At 42.2% G+C, this 22495-nt stretch overlaps 1 protein-coding gene and 1 long non-coding RNA gene across 3 annotated transcripts in view; one reads left to right on the top strand and one right to left on the bottom strand.

The window, feature by feature from the left end:
- Nucleotides 1-1707: 1707 nt before the first annotated feature.
- Nucleotides 1708-5370, bottom strand: LOC132377253 (uncharacterized). Its single transcript, XR_009506590.1, has 3 exons — nucleotides 5246-5370; nucleotides 5011-5143; nucleotides 1708-1908 (listed from the first exon to the last, which is right to left on the bottom strand). It is a non-coding gene; the product is annotated as an uncharacterized LOC132377253 (long non-coding RNA).
- Nucleotides 5371-5910: 540 nt separating this feature from the next.
- The window catches only part of SMYD1 (SET and MYND domain containing 1), a 42621-nt gene continuing 26036 nt past the window's right edge, over nucleotides 5911-22495 (top strand). Inside the window, exons 1-2 of one of the 2 annotated variants that reach the window (XM_059942552.1) lie at nucleotides 5911-6123; nucleotides 20909-21085. In XM_059942552.1, coding sequence (XP_059798535.1) covers nucleotides 5987-6123; nucleotides 20909-21085 — 314 coding nt within the window. In that variant the 5' untranslated portion in view covers nucleotides 5911-5986. The remainder of the gene's footprint in view (nucleotides 6124-20908; nucleotides 21086-22495) is intronic. The other variant, XM_059942553.1, reaches the window with a different exon arrangement.

Raw genomic sequence — 22495 nt, 5'->3', positions numbered from 1 at the left:
TTTTTCCAGGTTGTGGTAGATCAGCCAGTGTGGTATTAACACAGGCACACAAACTGTCTCAGTGATTCAAAATGGTTACTCTAGGTTTCATTTCTCCACCTTCACACTTATTTGTACATATTCCCTGAACTGCAGCATATCCAACTGAAGGGAACACAATCATTCTCTTAAGACCTCTGAGATTATTTGCTTGAAGATCCACGACAATAATACAAATACAGAATATGGTTAAAGATTTTAGGGCTGCAATGTGAAATCCGGGAACAGAGTCTACCCAAGATGAAAGTTAACCAATGGAGCTTATAGTAAGGGCTACTTGAAACCCATGTCTAGTCTTGTGATGTTACGCTAATAACTCTCTCCAAAACAGCCCCTAGTCCTGGCCTCTTCACAGCACCTCTTTCTACCCTTTTTTTTTTTTTTTTTTTGGCTGCACAGCGTGGCATGTGGGATCTTAGTTCCCCGACCAGGGATCGAACCTGTGCCCCTACAGTGGAAGCACAGATTCTTAACCACTGGACTGCCAGGGAAGTCTAACCTTCTACCCTTAAGGTGCACGACTGGGGATCCAGCATTACCCTTGCTTAGCACATGCTGCCAACAGTTGCCCCACACCTTCTTTAGGGTATGGAAGTACTCAGTAGCCATAGTAATGTCCTTGGCATGTGTGTGTGGCCTGAGTGGGGAGGGAAATTCAGCTAAAATAGAGGTAAATGGGACCATAGTGGTCATTCTCGTCACCCCTTGTCTGGAATCTCCCAGCTCAGACCACTCTCTTGGACCAGGGGTCCTTTGACTTGAACGGTCTCATTTTTCTTCTTTTCTCACCACCCTTCTTTATCCAGATACACCAAAGAAAGAGACTGGATGGTTGTTAAAATCATTAACAACGGAAAAAGTTTCCATCTCTTTGGAGCAGAAAAGGCTCAACAGAAACATGATTGTGAGGGTCTGTGAAGCTCAAGTTTACGATCTTAACTGCTAAACCACATTGCCATAGGGTTATGTCCACTCTGGCCTCCTAGTTTGCTCTCTCAGGAAATACAGAATGAATCTACTGCTTCTTCCATACTGTGATGAATGACGTTGAAGAAAGGTCTCATGTCCTTCCTGAATCTTTTCTTCTCTGGCTAAACAGCCCCAGTAGAGCAATAAGAAAGCCTTTCAAAACTCTAGATGTGCTTTTCCTGATGACGAAGACCAGCAATTCTTGATGGAGGCAGTTCCGCTAGTTAGGGGGCATCTGAGAAACGTGGGGGTAACTTTTGGTTGTCACGATGATTGAGGGGTGCTACTCACGTATTGTGGGCAGGGCTAGGGCCAGCAAGAAAGGTTTGGATCCCAGTGGGGGAAAAAAAGAACTGGAGGGGGGCAGATGAGCAAAAAACGTTTACATAGGATTTGTGTTGATACGTAATATAGCAGGGCCCTGTGCTCCCTTCCCTATCACCAGCCTGATAACTAGAGCCGACATCCCCTGTCTCACTGGTCCTGGCCAGAGGTGCTGGATGTCCTGGGAAGCAAGGGACAGCCCTGTATGTTAAAGTTTCTCTGCCCATCCTATACAACTTCAAATATCCAGATGTGTATTTCACTTATGTAAAATTGTTACCAAACTCAGGTTTGGTAAAAGCTAATAATTTGAGAGGCAAGTGTCAGTAGAAAGGAAGGATACTTTAATCAGAAAAGATGGCAATCTGGGGAGAAGCTGGACTCACGTCCAGAGGCCAACTTTAAAGATTCTGCTCAGCTGTGACAGTTTTTAAAGGGGAAAAAGGGGAAGAATCTCAGTGAATCATCGGGGCAGGAGGTTGGGTTCTGCATCATTCTCCATTAGGTAGACTGGCTGACTCTTTCTTCAGATGTGATGTTGCCTGCGTGATCTACCTGCAGGATTGCTTAAGCGGGCTGTTGGGGGTAGAGAGATAGTCATTTGTTAACTGTTTAATTCTTCATTTTTATATCTTTTTATCTAGGAAAAGAATCAACAGATTAGACAAAGCATGGTGTGCATTCAGGAGAACATAAGTCAGGAGTTACGTTAAATTGCCTAGTGATCTCATTCCTATAATTAGGTTCTTTCAAGGTTAGAGGGGAACAGAAATGGGCAAACAGGAAAGGGGCAAAAGAGCTGCTTTCAAAATCTTGTTTATAATTATCTGAGTCTAGAATTCTGTTTTATGTAATCTTAGAGCAGTTTTTGTAAAGTTTTACTCTACACTAAATTTTCCAGGAATGCAACTTCTTGTTAACTGAAGAAAGATTATACTTTCTTTCATTCAGAACTTGACTAGGAGCCATTCACCATTTCAGAAAATCATGTCACAGACAACAATGCCTTGTGTGGTATTTGTGTTCCCCAAATCAATCTACATCTTTTGCTCTCACTATCATAGTGATTCTACTTAGAGGTGCAAACATCTGACTACTTTATCATGTTTTCTAGTGTGGTTGTACTCAAGCATGTGTCTTGTGAGCACATTGACATATTTAATTTACAATGAATATATATAGTTTTATTATAATTTAACTTTCATTTTTATTTCTCCCTTATTAGTTTAGACCAGTGTCTTAGTCCATTTGAGCTGCAATAACAAAATAGCAAGACTGGGTAGTTTGTAAACAACAGAAATTTATTTCTCATGTTCCTGGAAGCTTGAAGTCTTAGATCAGGGTGGCAGCATGTTTGGCTGAAGGTTCCCTTCCAGGTCACAGGATTCTTCTTGTGGCCTCACATGGCAGAAGAGAAGGGCCTAGGGAATCTCTCTGGAGACTCTTCTATAAGGCACTACGTAATCTCATTCATGAGGGTTCCACCTTCATGATTTAAGTACCCCCCAAATGTTCCACCTATTAATACCATCACCTTTGGGGGTAAGGATTTCTACATATGAATTTGGTGGGGGACACAAACGTTCAGACTATATGAGTTAGTAATTTATGTTTTTTAAGTTTAAGAACTGATAAATTCTGTATGAATTTTATTTCAGATCAGCAAAAGGGATTTTATATAACACTATAATGAGAAACTAAGTATAATACTTTATGTGTTAGTTTCCTATTGCTGCTGTAACAAATTACTTAGTGGCATAAAATAACAAATTTACTATCTTAAAGTTTGCTGGTCAGAAGCCAGAAATGGGATTCACTGGACTTAAATCAAGGTGTCGTCAGGGCCATGCTTCCTTTGAGGGCTCTTGGGAGAGCAGCTGTACCCCTGCCTTTTCTAGTTTCTAGAGGGTGCCAGCATTTCTCTGCTCATAGCCCCTTCCTCCAATTTCAAAGCCAAGAGTATAGCATCTTCAACTGTCTCTCTGACTCTGACCCTCTTGCTTCCACTGTTACATCTCCACCTGACTCTGACCCCCCCTAACCTCCTCTTATAAGGATTCCTGTGATTCCATTGGGTCCTCTTGGACAATCCAGGGATAATCTCCCTCTCTCGAGATACTTAGTTTAATCACATTTGCAAAGTCCCTTTTGCTATGTAAAGTAACATATTCACAGGTCTAGGGAGTAGGACCTGGACCTCTTTGGGGAACCATTATTCTGTCTACCACACTTTAATAATATAATTCTTGTTGTTCTGATAATGTTGAGACTCAGTTGAAGCTAAAGCACTGGGTTTGATGCTCCCTCTCTCTTTCTGACTTGGGGCAGGTAGATTTCTTCCTTGACCTTGGCTTGGGCTGAACCTGTTCCAGGGGTATAAGTGTCTAGAAGAAGAACAACACCATCCCTACCAGGCTGAGCTGCTGGCTCCCAAGGGTGGACTCTGGCTGTTGCCAGGCAATGTGGATGCAGGCATTCATTTGAAACTAACCTGAAGAACTCCTTTTTTTTTTTTTTTTAAATAAATTTATTTATTTATTTATTTTGGCTGCATTGGGTCTTCGTTGCCGTGCGCGGGCTTTCTCTAGTTGTGGCGAGCAGGGGCTACTCTTCGTCGTGGTGCGTGGGCTTCTCATTGCTGTGGCTTCTCTTGTTGTGGAGCACGGGCTCTAGGCCCGCGGGCTCAGTAGTTGTGGCCCATGGGCTTAGTTGCTCCATGGCATGTGAGATCTTCCCGGACCAGGGCTTGAACCCGTGTCCCCTGCATTGGCAGGAGGGTTCTTAACTGCTGCGCCACCAGGGAAGCCCAGAACTCCTTTTTTTTTTTTTAATATTTATTTTATTTATTTATGGCTGTGTTGGGTCTTCGTTTCTGTGCGAGGGCTTTCTCTAGTTGCGGCAAGTGGGGGCCACTCTTCATCGCGGTGCGCGGGCCTCTCACTATCGCGGCCTCTCTTGTTGCGGAGCACAGGCTCCAGACGCGCAGGCTCAGTAGCTGTGGCTCACGGGCCTAGTTGCTCCGCGGCATGTGGGATCCTCCCAGACCAGGGCTCGAACCCGTGTCCCCTGCATTGGCAGGCAGACTCTCAACCACGGCGCCACCAGAGAAGCCCAGAACTCCTTTTTAATCATTTTTTTTCCCTGAGAGCATGTGATGTTTACTTTTGGGGGCACCCCGTTTTAAAGGTCTTAACGTGTTTTGCTCTTTCGGATACATCAGAAGTCACTGAGTTATTCTCTGGTTCCAGGGGCTATGTGTTATGACCTAAAAATTGGGATACATGGTCTGACAGAGGATTCTGCTCCTGTTTCCAAGAGTCAAAGAAGTTTCAGGAGATGCAATTTGGTTAAAGACACATTAGAATTTCTAGCATATCTTGATGTTTGGGGAAGATAACGTGACAGAATAAATAAAATCAATTTGCTATAATTTAATAAGTTCTGTACTAAGTACCAAGTGCTGTGCTATGTCCTTTGTATATATTATCTCGTTTACCAGTGAGGTAGAAATTATCACTCTTGTTTTACAGGTACTATCTCAAAGTTGTCCTAGTAGGCTCAGAAGTCAAACACAGATCTATCTGACTCAGAAGCCAGTGCTTGTAAACGACTACACTCACAGAAACCCGGAGCACAGAAATCTGTAAACAGATGCATCCCTGAAACTAAAAATATTACCTTGAAGATAAGCCATAGCTCCAGATCTGCAAATGTCTTTCTTTTCAACATCAGTGAGAGCTGCCTGGAGATCAAGATGAGTAGCATTTAGTTCAATAGAGATTTCAGAATAATCCTTCCAATGTCCTCATTCCTGGGAAAGAAGAAGGTATTGGTATTTTTCTGGCAGCAGACACCCATTTAAGAGAGATTTGATAGAATGATAGACACGAGGGTTTTCATGTTCAAGGCCTACCTCCTCTCATAATACAGCCTGAGTAATACATCATCAGGGAACGCTCAGACCTCCATGCCCCAGGTGGGGATGTTGTGGGAGCCCCAGGTAATACTGGAGAAGAGGGATGTCCCTTGGAGCCTAAATAGTACTGTTATATACATGGCAAAGGGGTCAGTTTAGCATCTGTTGCTTTCTGCCAACAATCTACCCGTGGGGGAGGGAGTAGGGAAACAAGGCGCCCATCTCACTTGAGAAAGTCCAAGCCTGACAGCTGAAGGGTCCCAGAGCAGCAAACATCACCTCGCCTCTTCTCTTGGACCATTTCAGCTGTCTGCTTTGGATTGACAGAGGCATCTGGCTGCTAAAAATACCCTACTGACCAAGTGCTGCCTATTCCAAATACAGCTGAGCATGACTGCAATCCAGGACTTAACTACTCCTTGCAAAGGAACTTTTCAAAAGTTTTCAGGCCCAATTTGAGAAGCACACCAGCCCATGGTCATTTTCTACTTTGTCAGCTTTGCTGGGCGGTGAATGGGACCCTTCCCAGGTCACCGTCCTCTGGCCTGGCCCATCCCCGTCTCCAGGAAAAGAGGCAGAGGGGGAGTGAGGGCCCAGTGGCTGAGAGGGGGTAGGGAAGGGGAGGTACCTGTCCATTTATAGTCTTGCTGTTGGGATGCTGAAGGTGCTGAAATAGCAGCGAGGACAAGGGACTTGGCTCAGTGTTAAATATCTGCTGAGCTGCCCGAAGGTTCTGAGATGACAATAGAGGGAATGGAGAACGTGGAGGTCTTCACTTCTGAGGGCAAAGGCAGGGGTCTGAAGGCCACTAAGGAGTTCTGGGCTGCTGACATCATCTTTGCCGAGCGGGCTTATTCCGCAGTGGTCTTTGACAGGTACGGAATGTGGGTTGTTGCCTTCTTTTCTCCCATTGGTTTGGCCGGTGCCACATTCTCGAATACTTTGCTCTCAAAATCAGCAGGGAAAGGGATACAATCCATGTGACCATTGATAACGCAGGGCACTCGGACAGCTAAGTGTTTGCTGGCATGACTGTTTCTGCAAGAGTCATGGCCAATGGGATTTGCTCTGGTGCCCAGGAGGGTTGCAAAGGTGAGCAAAGGCTTTGGGGCACGCTCTCAGAACACCAGTGAACTTGGCTGAGTGGGAGTGCCGTGTGTGGAGAGGGTGGAGGGACAGGGAGTGGAGAGGTGGGTGTGTTGCCCTAGGAAATGTTCTCGTATGGAAGGCTCCATGTTTTTAGCTTCTGAGGTGTAATAAATATATTAGAGGATTAAGTAATTGCTGAGACTTTAAAAAAAGTAATTGTAAATACACAAGTAACTCTGGAATCCACTTACCTTTAAAAACTAGAATATCTCCAATGAACTGGAATCCCCTTTCACCTTTCCCACCCCATGTCCCAGCCCCCTCTGTCTTTCCTCAGAGGTAACCCTTGTTATGATTTTAATGTGTTTCCTTCTAGAATGTTCTTGTACTATTACATATATCTCTCTATATCTATCTATCTATCTATCTATCTATCTATCTATGTACCTGCCTGCCTATGTATATCCGTACTTATCAAGAAGTATAGCTGTAGTTTGTCTGTTTTTTCTTTTTAACAGAAATGGTGTCATACTTCTTTTTTTTTTTCTTTTTCTGGCTGCGCCATGTAGCTTGGGGGACCTCAGGTCCCCGACCTGGGGTTGAACCCGGGCCATGGCAGTGAAAGCCTGGAATGTTAACCACTAGGCCATCAGAGAACTCCCAATGGTATCATACTTCAGATGTCATTCTGGAACTTTCTCTTTTCACTCAACAACATGTTTTGATATATATCCTTATGGGAATTATAAGTCTATAGCCACTTCTTTTAAATCCTCAAAGATCTGTGTCTTTCCTGCCCACATGTGGATCTATCCATGTTGACACATATGCTATACGGACTGCTGTGGATTTTAACTGCTGTGGATTTTCTACCCTATGAATATATGAACTTTTGAAAATCTATTCCCCTATTGAGAGACATTTGGTGGTTTCCAGTTTTTCATAAAAACAAACATTTCTGTGATCAAAATCCTTGACCATGTCCACTTGTATACATGTGTGATTATTCTCTAGGATAAATGGCTAGAAGAGGAATCACTGTGCCATAGGGTGTGCTGTTTTCCATTTTAATAGGATCTCCAAAGTGGCTCTATTAAATTACATCCCCATTTCCCCACAATCCTGTCCATACTTGACCACTAAACTTTTAAAGTAGTACTAAATCTTTCTTTATTAACAAAACAAAACAAAACCCTGCACTGTGATAAAATTATGACAGTATTCTCTGAGCCCCAGAACTTGGGTGACCTGCCTGACGTTGAAGTGGTCTGAATTAAGACGGCCTCTGATAATCTAGGCTTTGTGGTTGGCTCACTGTATGACCATCCTGAGACTAGGCACGGCTTTTCAGAGATAATTTGAGTAGCATTCAAATTCTCATTTCTTCCAGCTTACCAAGACCTTCAGGGAAAAGGCAGTGAACAGAGTATACAGCTAGCTACAGCTGAAGAATTTAGGGGGGCTGAGATGACAGTAATACCTCTTCAAGGAGCGTGTGTCTTTATTTACTTGTGTGTGTGTGTAGGGGGCAGTTGAGGAGTCAGTTGGATTCAGAATTCAGACATAAAAAGCTAGAAACACAGGAACTCTGAACAATGATCTTGTTACTATTGCTGAGTTGCCACCTTACCTTTTATGGAACACCTCTGTGGGTGTCTCCAATTCCCTAAAAGCCAATATAGCCAATCACGTTTCGTTTTCAAGAGCGTTTGGAATTGAGCAGGTTTTCCTTCCATTACAAGAGTAAAACTTAGGAAGAAAAAAAATGTATCTTCACATGAAGCTAACATTAACATTGTTGTCTATTTCCTTCCAGCTTATTTTAAAACATAGGTTTCATTTTTACTATTAGCTGGGATCTTATAAACTACCATGGCTTTTCATTTAATGATTTAAGTACCTTCTGTGTTACTATACTCTCTTCATAAACATAGTATTTAACGGCTGCATGCTTTTTGACCACTCCTTTATAACTGGACATTTAGGTTGTTTACCTGTTTTTCTTACTATAAAGAATTCATCATTCATTTGAAGTAATAACTATAAAAAACTTTAGTGTATGTTGTGGATAAAATGCTAATAAAATCTTATATTATTGTTACAACAGTAATAAAAATTAGGATGATTGGAGTAAGCAATCTTTAAAGTGATTAAAAACAATTTAAAAGACTATTTTAAAAAGTGATTTACCCAGCACACCTGAAATTAACACAACATTGTTAATCAACTATATTTCAATAAAAAAGAAAGAAATATAGAAATTCAAATTACTGTTTCACAATTTTAAAAGAAGGGATATACTCAAACTCATCACTGCACAGATGAGGGAACTGCTTGGGTGCACCTGAGACAGCCCAGAGGTGCATCAGAAGAAAGCTTTGCTCATCCTGTCTTCACTCCAATTTTGGGCTCCTGTTGAGCCTCAGCCACTGTAGAGGAGAAACCTGACTGAAGAGGTAGGACCAGGTGACCCACAAAAGTCGCTCTATAAAAGAGGCACCTTCTAATCCATGTTATTGCAAGCCAGGCTTTCTGCCTTACCCTCCAAACACAAACATGAAGAAAGATTTTATCTTTAGTTGAGTACTGCATTAAATGAAAATCTCTTCTTGCAAACGATACATGACATGTACATGTATGTATATATGTATGTTATGAAACATTACAACAAATGAACCCCTGTGAAACCACCATCCTACTTAACTAGAACATTCTAATACATGCATCTTTCCTATCTTTCCCTATCCTGTCTCATACTCGTTGCAAAGGTAACTACAGCAGTATCCTGAATTTTGTGTTATTTATTCCCCTGCCTTTTGAATGACAGTTTTATCACATATGTACATAGTCCTAAACAATATATACTTTAGTTTTTATAATTTATTTTTCATCTTTTCTATATAGCTTTTTTTTTTTTAAGATTTAATTTTATTGATTTTTGGCTGCGTTGGGTCTTCGTTGCTGCGTGCAGCCTTTCTCTAGTTGTGGCGAGCGGGGGCTACTCTTCGTTGCGGTGCGCGGGCTTCTCCTTGGAGTGGCTTCTCTTGTTGCGGAGCACGGGATCTAGGCACGCAGGCTTCAGTAGTTTGCATGCGGGCTCAGTAGTTGTGGCTTGCAGGCTCTAGAGCGCAGGCTCAGTAGTCATGGCGCACGGGTTTAGTTGCTCCGCGGCATGTGGGATCTTCCCTGACCAGGGACTGAACCCGTGTCCCCTGCATTGGCAGGCGGATTCCTATCCACTGTGCCACCAGGGAAGTCCCTATTTATCATCTTTTAAAACATGGTATAATGTTATATGTGGTTTTATGCCTCTTGCTTCTTTCACTCGAATGTAGTTCTATTATTCATCCATATGGTTTTGTGTTACTAATACAATGAATAAGCTCTGTGTGTGTAGGTACCACAATTTATTTTTCCATTCTCCTGCAAGTGGTTGCTATGGACATTTTTGTTTGTATCTTTTGGTGAACAGGTACATGAGGTGAGTATCCTAGGAGTGGAATTACTGGTTCATAGTATATGCGATATTCAGCTTTAAAATATAATGCTGCACTGTGTCACGCTGACTTGCAAGTTGAATTGCCTCTTTGCTAGAATCGACTGGGCTTAGCATTAAGAGCAACAATCCAGGCCTTTATAATATAGTTCTTAGTCTGGTTAGGATCTCTTTAATTTTGCTTGTTGGAAAAACAGCTGATCTGCTTAAACATAAAGGAGCAAGAATAAAACAGAGATAATCCTTTCAGACCTGGCAAATGTGTAGCACTTGGGCTACCATGATTCCTGGCAGACATGGCTAATCAATCAGGCAACTCCTTTCCCCTGAACTCCAACTTGGCCACAGAGTTCTTCCTAGCAGGGTACTCCAGGGAGCCACTGCTAATCAACCAAAACTGGTGTTTAAAAGGACGCCTATTTGCCATCCCTTTTAGGTATTTTGGGTTGGGTGCTGGAAAGGGATGAAGGCGAAGTAGGCGGGTAAGGTCGATTTACCAAGGAGTTGTTTTTCATGGATTTGGTCTTTCAAAATGGATGAGACCCCAGGGGTGGTGAAGGAGCTGTTCAAGGTTTCTCTCTGCCCTTCTAGCTCTGTACTTTGAGGGTTTCCAGTTCTAGGGAGGACAGAGAATAGGAGCTCCATGATTCCTTAGCCTGAGTGATCCTGCTTATTTCTGCATGAGGCGGGGCTAATCTGGAAATTCATTATGCTCTCTTGTATAGATTTTTTAAAAACTTATTTTAGAAAATATAGGAAAACCAAAGTAAGAAAATAAAAATTCTCTGCAACCTTAGCATTTACAGAAAACTACTGTTAACCTTCTGGTATATATCATTACAACTTTTTTTTTCTTTAAAAATTGAGGTATAATTGGCTTCTTACAATTCTTTTATGCAAATATGATACATATAAAATATTTTCTCGATCCCAGAGATTTGTAGGTGGATCGTGGTGGTGGGAGAAACACTGTATTAAATGTATACCTTGATCATAAAATGCTTCCCTAAATTCAAGATACTAAAATATTTGGGGGAGGTTATTTTACAATGAAAGGAATGTGACACAATATAGTATTTTATCAATTCTAGAATACATGTTTCATTTTAACATCTCTGAAATCATGATGTATCCTACAATCTATGGCTCATTATGATTTTATTGGGAACATTTTGATGCTGTTGTTTCTTAATGGTAAAAAAAGTAGCGCATTTAATAATTGACGATATCTTAGATTCAATGTAATTAACATATACAGTTTTTCTTTACACGAAAGTGGAAGTATTGTGCAACTTGTCTTCTTTACTTCACGATATATTGTGAGCAACTTTCCAAACCTTGATTATCCTTCCAAAGCATTTTTAGTGACTGTATAATATTCCTTTTGTTGACTGTTGTCCATCAATTTGACAAGTGTTATATTTTCGATATCAAGGTTGTTTCTTACTTTTCCTAGTAGATCTTTCCTTATGTCTCTAATTATTTATTAAAGATGAACTAGAAATATATATTTTGGATTCAAAAGACATTTTTAAGGCTCTTAATATAGATCTCCAAATCACCCCACCAAAGGGGATCAAACCAGTTTTCTCCATGAGCAGTAGAACATTTGCCTCCCCTTCTCACCCCTGGCCAACACAGAAAGCTATCTTTTACTTTTGTATTTTCCAACTTAACCTTTAAAACTTATTTTAGCATTATTTTGTTTTGAAATTTTTTATTATTATTAGGGAGATGAAAGGGCCTTAAAAATATGTTTATTGGGGAATTCCCTGGAGCCCCAGTGGTTAGGACTCCGAGTTTCCACTCCTGGGGGCCCAGGTTCAATCCCTGGTTGGGGAACTAAGATCCCGTAAGCTGCACAGTGTGGAAAAAAAAAAAAATTTATTGGTCGTTACATTTCTTCTTTTGTGATTTGTCTATTTTATATTGATGCCCTCATTTTAAAATTATGTGTAGCTCATTTGTTTATTACTTCTTAATGTTCAAGACTTCTAAATTTTCTGAATTCTTTTGCATCATTTTGGTTTCTTAGCTCATTGGATTTCTTTTTTTTTTTTTAATATTTATTTATTTGTTTGGCAGCACTGGGTCTTAGTAGCGGCAGGCGGTGTCTTTAGTTGCGACATTCAAACTCTTAGTTGTGTCATGTGGGATCTAGTTCCCTGACCAGGGATTGATCCCAGGCCCCCTGCATTGAGAGTGTGCAATCTTAGCCACTGCACCACCAGGGAAGTCCCCAGCTCATTGGATTTCAATTCTTTTATAGCTCTCAATTAGTTTTGACTTTCTTTAATTTTTCATGTCTTTTATATTTAAAACTATCCATTTTTCTCATTTTACATGTATCTTTTAAAATGATGTCTAAGCTTTAAGTTTCTTTTTCTTCTTTTACTTTACTTTTATTCTAGTTACTTATTGTCATTGCATCATTCATTTTCCTTTTTTAGCTTATTTAGTTCATTTCACATCAAATGGAATGAGAAGATAAATGGTTTTAGTCTTAAGTGTGACTCAGGCCTCAGCAAGGAGATTGGATCCTTATCTTTTCTCTGCTTGGTCTTGGAAGGACCCTTCCAACCCTCTGAAGTACAACCTCCATCTTTTCCAAACTGTAAAATCAATCAGTTGGTTAACCCAGTTGACCCACAGACTAAGGTCCATGGGGCACAATTTATTACAATATGAATAAAATCATATCATCACCATCACCTTCAAACAATACCCACAACCAAAAGATACATGGTCAACCTGGAATAGATTCCAAAGAATTCACCAGGGGCATGAATTTGAAGCATGTTTTACAGTAACATTGAAAAACTTCTAATAGCCATCTACCAATAACAAACTGTCATTTGCAAGAAAGAGGGTTCTGAACTTTTTCTTTTTTAATTGACAGAAGAGTAAGAAATGGGCACCTTGAGCAGAAGATACAGAGTCATATTTCAGGTCAAAATGCGAGAGATAAAAAGTCCTAGCCAGAGCTCAAGCTATTTAAGAAGGTCTTAGATATCCTTACCTTTAGAGACACCAACTCACAACATGTCAAAGTGTAGTTTTGCTTACCACTTCTGAATGGACTTTTATAACGCTGCTTTTGAAACTGTTATTAAATTCCAGTTTGCATTTTTGTTTTTGTTTTAAAAAAATTTGGAACTGTTAAAATTTGTTATCAGTCCCAATCCTTTTCCTGGGGTACCTGCAAGCTTTTAGGCCTTTGACACTGAGCTTCTATTGCCTGATAGGTAGAACAGGGCTGTTGGCACACTCTGGAGATGGAAAGGGCTATTTCCAAGGTTGTATATTTCCTGGTGACAACCTGGCAGAGATGATGTACACGAAGAGTCGGGCCATAGAGGGGAATTGAGTCATATGAGCCTGAGGATCTCTTCCAGCCTGAGATTTCTGGGTTGCACCATTTCTTCAGTACATGCAAAGGACTCCAGTGCAGGAAGAGAAGGGTGCTAAGCTAATATAGGAATAAAGCTTGTTCTGATTATTATTTTATTTTAGCATCAAATACAAGATATGGCATAGGAAATGTGCTTGTGGGCATCTCTAGAAGCCAAAAATACTATTTGATTATTCTTTTTTGAACAGTCCCAGATGTCTTGAATTTAGAGTATATCTAGCCTACTGGTCCCTAACCTGAGTCCACGGATCCTTAGCTAAGGAAACACCTATAATTGGGGGATCAAAGTTTATGTGGATGTGCATGCATGCTTTTTATTTCTGGGGAGAAAGTTATCTCTTACAAAATGATCCTCAACCCAGAAGAAGGTCGAGACCCATTGAATTCATACGATCCTCTCTTACAGATGAGGAAACTGAGGCTTAGTGAAGCTTTCCCCAGGTCACAGGAGTGAGTCATAGGGCAGGTATGAATCTCCCAGGATCTTGTCCGTCATCATTTCTCACTGCCCCCCATCCCCTGACACACAACTGGGCCCAGCACTGCCTAATTAATTTTCTTTTGTTCTTGTCAGTCCAATTAATATTATTTAGCCTTAATAAAAGAAAGAATACACACCCATAAATTTCAGAAGAATAAACATCTGGTTCTGGGGCTTGAGAATGGTTAGATCCAAAAACTCATAGGTAAGAAATAGAAATATATATGTGATTATACAGGGAAAAAAGTGCTTATAATAACAAACCAATGTATTAGTTTCCTACTGTTGGTGTAAAAATTACTACAAATTTAGTGGCTTAAACAACACAAACTTATTATTGTACAATTCTGGAGGTCAGAGATCTGAAATGGGTCCACAGGACTACGTTTCCTAGACTTTTCTAGCTTCTACAGAATGCCTGCACCCCTGGGTTTTATCTTCAAAGCAGCTACGTAGCATCTTCTCCTCCTCTGATCTCCTGCCTCCTTCTTATTAGGACCCGTGTGATTACGTTAGGCCACCCAGATGATTCAGGATTATCTCCCCATCTCAAGTTCCTTAGTCTTAATTATATCTGCAAAGTCCCTTTTGCCATGTAAGGTAATTCACAGTTTCCAGGATTAGGACATTGCCATTTTTGGGGGGCTATTTTTCAGCCTACCACAACCAATAATATGAATTTCCTATTAATCCAATTTATCACAAAAGATGTTAAGAAGTGGCAAGGATAGTGGATTTTTTTTTTTAAGTTCTTGACCAGCTCCTAAATGATTCTGTTTAAAGAGTTGAAAGTGCCCAAGAGAATATGCGAATATCTATCTATCTATCTATCTATCTATCCGAGTAGGGAAAAATAAAGATGAGAACATGAGAAAAAGAAAGGTATTTTTAAAAAAATTACTGTCAGCTGGGCTTTTTTGAAAATCAAACCAACTATGAGCTTCTTCGGGTCCCGTGGAGAGAGTTGGGCTTTCAGCCCATGTAATTCTATGTGGGCCCATGGGAACACCAGAATTAACCATGGCATATGCACAAACAGAAGTGTAGCCTTTAATCTGGTAACAGCTGGTGGGTAGGTGGTGAGGGATAAATGATGCTATAAATGGAAATAATTTAATAAAGGGATTAGAGAAATTCCTGAACAGATAGTTCAGAAAATGAGTAACTGTGAAAGTATTCAGGTTACAGACTTAAACATTGGCACTTGATTTTAAGGATAACCACAGTAGATTTAGAAATATGCTTTTAATTTGGTGCTTTAATTTAGCTGTGCAGGTCAGACGTGTTGAAATGTCATATGACCCGTTGTGAGCCGTGTTGCTAAATTTTGTTAACTAATCCTTAAATGCAGAAGTTTGGGGATAATAGCCTTTTAAGCATAGATTAGGTCAAATGCCATGTTGTCCCCGTAACAATGTCACCTTCACTCATTTGTCTCTGAAGATGTGTTCTGAGCCTGGGAAGAGGGGTTTGGTCTCAGGTAGAGTGTGGGAGGTGCATCCGGGTCTGAGTGGGGCGTGTGAGCCCTGTCCTGGGAGTCGGGGCAGAGAAAACCTTGAGAATTGCTATTTTAATGAAAGAGATGTTGAAAATAAATAGGTAATCCCTAGGTCTGACCTAGGGATGCAGTACCACCTAACTTCTTCTGCTAAGGTAAATAATCATGCAAATGTGAATCCAGTGATGCCCCTTAAGTGTTGACGTGGGCCATTTAAAAAGGACATTAGATAGATGCCATAGGGAAAAGCAAGTGAGTGTACCAACTCTGGCCGTGTTTCTCCTCTCTGCAGAAGCCTCCAGTGGCTCCCCTCTGCTGCAGAATAAGGACTTGCTACTGCGAGTTGCATTCCAGGTCCCTCACAGTCCGGTCATTTTTCCAACATCTTTTCCCCATACGGTGCATCCTATGATCTGGTCAAACAGCTCTTCCTCTCTCCTATATGTGTCTGCCCCGACTCCTCCCACCATGGAAGCCTTTGATTTGTGCCAGCGCCTCTCCATGGTGGAAGAACTTGACCTTCTGAGTACAACTCAACTCATCTTTAGAGGGTCAGAACAGTGCCTCCCCCCCTTCTCGGTGATCACCTTCCCAGATTCCTGCCTCCCTCACCTTGAACCCTGCAGCAGGTTCCCAGCACTCCTGGATGGCATGCCTCACCTTGCTTATATGTGTTTATGCCCCAGCCCAGCCTTGGGACTGCTTGAAGGCAAAGTTTGTATCTTCTTTATCTTTAAGGCCCTCTGTCACCTAGCTCAATGTACAGTACATAATAGAAGCTCAATAAATATTTTTTAATACACTTAAAATTTTTTAACTTACTTTTTAAAATTGAAGTATAGTTAAAAAAGAATATAAATAAAAACAAAAATTAAAAAAATTGAAGTATAGTTGATTTACTATATTAGTTTCAGGTGTACAACATATTGATTCAATATTTTTATAGATTATACTCCATTTAAAGTTATTACAAAATAATTTATATTTCCCTGTATTGTACCCTTATGGCTTATTTCTTTATAGCTTATTTATTTTATGCATAGTAGTTTGTACCTCTTAATCCCATACCCCTATCCTGCCCCTCCTACTTTCCCTCTCCCCACTGGTAACCACTAGCTTGTTCTCTATATCTGTGAATCTGTTTCTGTATTGTTATACTCATCCATCTATTTTATTTTATTTTATTTTATTTTATTTTTTATTTATTTATTTTTATAAATTTATTTATTTATTTATTTATTTATTTTTGGCTGTGTTGGGTCTTCGTTTCTGTGCGAGGGCTTTCTCTAGTTGTGGCAAGCGGGGGTCACTCTTCATTGCGGTGCGCGGGCCTCTCACTATCGCGGCCTCTCTTGTTGCGGAGCACAGGCTCCAGACGCGCAGGCTCAGTAGTTGTGGCTCACGGGCCTAGTTGCTCCGCGGCATGTGGGATCCTCCCAGACCAGGGCTCGAACCCGTGTCCCCCGCATTGGCAGGCGGACTCTCAACCACTGCACCACCAGGGAAGCCCCCATCTATTTTATTTTTTAGATTCCACATATAAGTGATAACAAACAGTATTTGTCTTTCTCTCTCTGACTTACTTCACTAAGCATAACACCCTCTAGGTCCATCCACATTGTCGCAAATGATGCCCAATAAATACTTGTGAAAGAAGAAAGAGGGGAAGGAACAAGGAAGAAACACGGAATTTTAAATATTGTAAAGTTCTCTGGGTACTTGAGGGATGTGATGTTCTTTAAGACATGTGCCCTCCACCTCGATTTTTGAGGGGAGACCACCTTGCAGGATGAGAGTTTTTAAGCAGCCCAGGAAGCCAGCACTGCTGGTCCAGTTCTCTCTGGTTGTGTTCTTGGAGGACTCATCCACCTTGCAGGCACCTTCTATTTGCATTTATCTGTCCAGTAACTGGTTATTTCCATACAAGGAGCTGAGCAGCAGCTGCCTTTCCATCCCACTTGACTCTGACAGATGACATAGCCCAGGGCTGCAGAGCAAAAAGTGAGCGGGGACCCGCTGGCTGGGGCAGGGCACACTCAGGGCTGCAGGCAAAGCAGGTAGGCTTGGTGGCTTCCTCTGCCTTCTGTGCTGGGAGCAGTGTCAGCCATCAGGGACCCCTATGAGAATAATATCCCTGTGAGGATAGTGATGACCTGTACTCTAAAGGGTTGCTGTGAAGGTTTAACACAAGAGAATTGCTACAAAAAACATCTCTTTCAATTGCAAAGCATTGTGTGAATGAGACTCTTATGGGGACTGGAAAAATGAGACTAAGTAGGAGAAATGAGGCTTGGTGAAGATCACCAGCTAAGCTGGCTGGAAGAAGCACTCTTTCTCCTGTAATCTAAAAAGTGGTTTTAAGTGAGGGAGGGATAAATTGGGAATTTAGGATTAACAGACACACACTACTATATATAAAACAGATGAACAACAAGGACCTACTATATAGCACAGGGAACTACATTCAATATCTTGTAATAACCTATAATGGTAAGGAATCTGAAAAAGAATATATATTATATATATGTATGTATAACTGAATCACTTTGCTGTATACGTGAAACGTTGTAAATCAACTATACTTCGATAAAATAAATAAATTAAAAAGTGGTCTTAGAACTTTATTTAATTGAGGTATAGTTGATGTATGATATTATATAAGTTACAGGTGTACAATATAATGAGTCACAATTTTTTAAGTTTATACTCCATTTTTAGTTATGATAAAATATTGGCTCTATTCCCTGGGTTGTACAATATATCCTTGTAGCTTATTTTATACCTAATAACTTGTATCTCTTACTCCCCCACCCTTATATTGCCCCTGCCCCCTTCCCTCTCCACATTGGCAACCACTAGTTTGTCCTCTATATCTGTGAATCTGCTTCCTTTTTATTATATTCACGAGTTGGTTGTGTTTTTTTAGATTCCACACATAAGTGATATCATATAGTATTTGCCTTTCTCTGTCTTATTTCACTTGTCACTTGCCCTCTAAGGCATCGCGTCTTTTAGATGCTCTCATGGCGGGGAAGTAAGGAAGGGGTGGTATTTCTACCACGGAAGTACCCTTGGCCCCCTACCTATAGGTTCTCTTCCAGTTGGGAGGTCCTCTTCTTTGGCGGCTGCCTGGGAATTAGTGGGTGCTGGGGGAGAGGAGGTGCTCAGAGATCACCTGGCCCAACCTCTGACACCTACTGAGGACTCGTTCTGTGCCAGGCTCTTAGCTGCTACTTTACACGTTGTTTGATTTAATCCTCAAATCACTCTGAGAGTGGGAGAATTTTGGAACTTCTTTGTAATTTTTTCTTCTTGCTTGAGTTTTTTAAGATACCAAGTACGTTTCATTAAAAAGTAATAGTGGGACTTCCCTGGTGGTGTAGTGGTTAAGAGTCCGCTGGCTAGTGCAGGGGACGCGGGTTCGATCCCTGGTCCGGGAAGATCCCACATGCGGCAGAGCAACTAAGCCCGTGAGCCACAACTACTGAGCCCGCGAGCCACAACTACTGAAGCCCACGTGCTTAGAGCCCGTGCTCTGCAACAAGAGAAGCCACCGCAGCGAGAAGCCCACACACCGCAACAAAGAGTAGCCCCCGCTCACCGCAACGAGAGAAAGCCCGGGTGCAGCGATGAAGACCCAACGCAGCCAAAAATAAATAAATAATTTTAAAAAATATTTTTTAAAAAGTATCAAGATCTAAGTGTTGCTATTCTCATTTTCACATAAGGAAATGAAGACTCAGAGAGGTTAGGGTACTTGCCTGAGGTCACACAGTCAGTAGATACTGGAATCAGGTGATGAACTCAACTCTGACCTACTCCAGGTCTGACTTTCTGTAATACCCATCCCACCACCAACAAAAAGAGGTGGAGACCAAAAAAACAAGCTTTTTTTTTTTTTAAACTTCCCCTTCCAGCTTACCTGACACTTCCATACATACCGCTCCCCTCCCGCCCCCCAAGAAAGGGTAGAATTTAGGTTTTCTCTCATATCTACATTCGTGCTACTTAAAGTTGCAACATCAGTATCACCTGGGAGCTTGTTAGAAATGCAGAATCTCAGGCCCCACCCCAGACCTGCTGAATTAGAACCACATGATCTCTGATGATGTGCACGTGCACTAAAATTTGAGGAACCCTTCTCTGCATCAGACCCACCCTCTTCCTTCTTCCTAGTTCCAGCCTCGTGGCTAAGCCTTAATGGCAGGTGGGGTGATGGAGAGAAAGGTCAGCCTCATCTCAAGGAGATCTAAATTAGGAGATAGCTCACAATACTTCCTGGATTTCACCAGCTTCTAAAAATTGACTCTAAGTCCTAGAAAAATTGTGGAATGAGATTTAAACAGGTGTGTGAGCCTGTAGAAAATAATTTGGTGGTTAACATTTGGAACCCACTATGTGTTCACTAGGAGAAAAATCATTTCAGATTGATCACGTTTTCTTTTCATGAAAGGTAATTAAACGTTTATTATAGCAAAGTGATTGTAAAGACTCTCATGAGACAATATGAAGGTGAGATATTATTGAACTGATAGTTGCATTGAGTCAAGGCCTGCTAAGGGATTATATGCATGATTGTAAAGGGCTCTCCATCACCCAGTCTGGGGTGAGGTCTATATTGTAGCATCTTGGGGCTCTGTCCCCAGCCTTCTCCTGGTCAAAGTAGCAGTAGTGGCATAGTTATGATGCGCTGCGGATTCTGTGCAACTGTAAGTATGCCAGCATAATTCTCTTCCTCTCTCGTTGGGAAAACTTAAGGGAATGCAAGGGAGTGAGGAAGACATTATTATGGGAATAACCTTGAATCTACCCTAACTTATAAATAAGCACTGACCTTTCATGCCCTTGAGTACTTCATGACTAGTAACAAATTACTAGCATCACACCTCACAGCAGATGAGGACACAGCAGTTTGTGGAGTTGGCCACCCATCACTTCCACTCTCTCTCTGAGCCAGGAGAATACATCAGATAACATCTGTGACATCAGTAACCTTGTTAATCTTACTCCTGCAAAACACGCAGAGCTATGACATACATCATAACGTGTAGACTTCATTTTGTGTAAAACAGGTCATGTTTCATGTCCCATCATATTGTAAGTAGTTACGATATTTTTATTCTTTGGGGAAAGGGACATTTCATTTCAACAATGAGAAGAATATGTCACACAGTATGCCCTCTCCTGGGCCACGGTGCCAATGACGTGTGACTTTTGGCAAGATGACTGTGAGGAATTTCCACCCACTGCCTTGGCTTAGAAGACTTCCTTGGTTCCTCCAGGATCTCCTCCGTTGTGATCCAGGAATACCCTGTGCCCCCCCCCCCCCCACCATTGTAGTGGTGCTCGTGCTTCATGGAGATCCCAAGTTCAAGTGTTCATCCAGCAACTTGTGGTATTCCGGTTGCCTAACACATAAAGGTTGTAAATCTACGACCTCTTGCTGAGTTAAATTGAAGGGCTTATATGAAGAGCGCAATAAAATTCCCTACATTGGTTCCACTGAAAAATATCTGCCAAAAGCATAGTTACAGCTAGAGGGGATCTTTGGAAATCCAAGCTCCTCATTTTGAAAAGTGAGAATCTGAAGCTTAGAAAGACAAGGACAGCCAGTACCCGAACCCCAGTCTCCCAAAAGCCAGTGTGGTGTCCCCCAATCCCAGGTTTTCTCCCTCCATTTCCAGCCTTGTGAATGTTGTGTGCCACACCTGCTTCAAGAGGCAGGAGAAGCTCCATCGCTGCGGGCAGTGCAAGTTTGCCCATTACTGTGACCGCACCTGCCAGAAGGATGCTTGGCTGAACCACAAGAACGAGTGTTCGGCCATCAAGAGATACGGGAAGGTGCCCAATGAGAACATCAGGTCAGAGCTGGGCCCCGGGGTGGGGACTGGGATTCCCAAATGTCAGGCGGGGGATGGCGGCAGGGACAGCATGCCCAGGTCCAAGCAAGCTGGGATGAGTGCAAATCAGGAAAGAGTCCCAAAGAGACAGGATATGGTCACTTCTTCCATGCTCTCCCTTGGTCTGGGAAGCCCATCTATGAGGGGATCTCCACTGGTGGAGCTGGTTGCAGACTTGTTCCGTGTGGCTCCCCAGTGTTTAATTTTTTAAAAAATTTTATTTATTTTATTTATTTATTTTTGGCCGTGTTGGGTCTTCATTGCTATGCGCGGGCTTTCTCTAGTTGCGGCGAGCGGGGGCTACTCTTGGCTGCGGTGCGCGGGCTTCTCATCGCGGTGGCTTCTCTTACTGCGGAGAGCAGGCTCTAGGCGTGTGGGCTTCAGTAGCTGTGGCGCGCAGGCTCAGTAGTTGTGGCTCGTGGGCTCTAGAGCGCAGGCTCAGTACTTGTGGCGCACGGGCTTCGTTGCTCCTCAGCATGTGGGATCTTCCTGTACCAGGGCTTGAACCCGTGTCCCCTGCATTGGCAGGCGGATTCTTAACCACTGCGCCACCAGGGAAGCTCCCCAATGTTTAATTTTTGAAAACTGATCTGCCTGTGTCAAAAAATTAATGAGTGGCAGAGAGTCGCCAAAGTGTCCCTTGGTCACAGGCTTTACCTTGTGGGCGTGGGCTGCCTAGTAGTCAACAAGTGGGCCTTCTCTGCCCTCAGAGTGAAGTAAGGCCCTCTGTCTCATACTCCAAGCTCTGTACTTTCTATGCTGCATAGCACAGGGAGATCAGCTTTGTGACGACCTAGAGGGGTGGAATGGGGAGGGTGGGAGGGCAGCCCAAGAGGGAGGGGATATAGGTATACACATAGCTGATTCACTTTGTTGTACAACAGAAACTAACACAACATTGTAAAGCAATTATAATCTAACAAAGATGTAAAAAAAAACAATAAAACCCCCCCCCAAAAAAACAAAAAACAAATTTCTGTGCTTTCTAGGGCCCTCCTCTTGTCCCACGTTAAGCCCCCCTTCTCCTCCAGAGCCCTCTGCTCCTTCCAGACCAGGCCTTCCTTGCCCCTGCTCCCTGCATATGCACGTTTGGGGCTGCCTCAGGGCCTTTGCTTATACTGTTTCCCCTCCTAGATTGTCTTCTCTGCCTTCTCTCTATCTAATCATTAAGAATGTGAATAGGGGCTTCCCTGGTGGTGCAGTGGTTGAGAATCCGCCTGCCAATGCAGGGGACACGGGTTCGAGCCCTGGTCTGGGAAGATCCCACATGCCGCGGAGCAGCTGGGCCCGTGAGCCACAACTACTGAGCCTGCGCGTCTGGAGCCTGTGCTCCGCAACAAGAGAGGCCGCGATAGTGAGAGGCCCGCGCAC

This window comes from Balaenoptera ricei, chromosome 13, assembly GCF_028023285.1.
Source record: "Balaenoptera ricei isolate mBalRic1 chromosome 13, mBalRic1.hap2, whole genome shotgun sequence".
In the NCBI taxonomy this organism is placed as follows: Eukaryota; Metazoa; Chordata; class Mammalia; order Artiodactyla; family Balaenopteridae; genus Balaenoptera; species Balaenoptera ricei.
The sequence above is the reverse complement of the archived record's forward strand: the minus strand, read 5'-3'. Positions and strand labels throughout refer to the sequence as shown.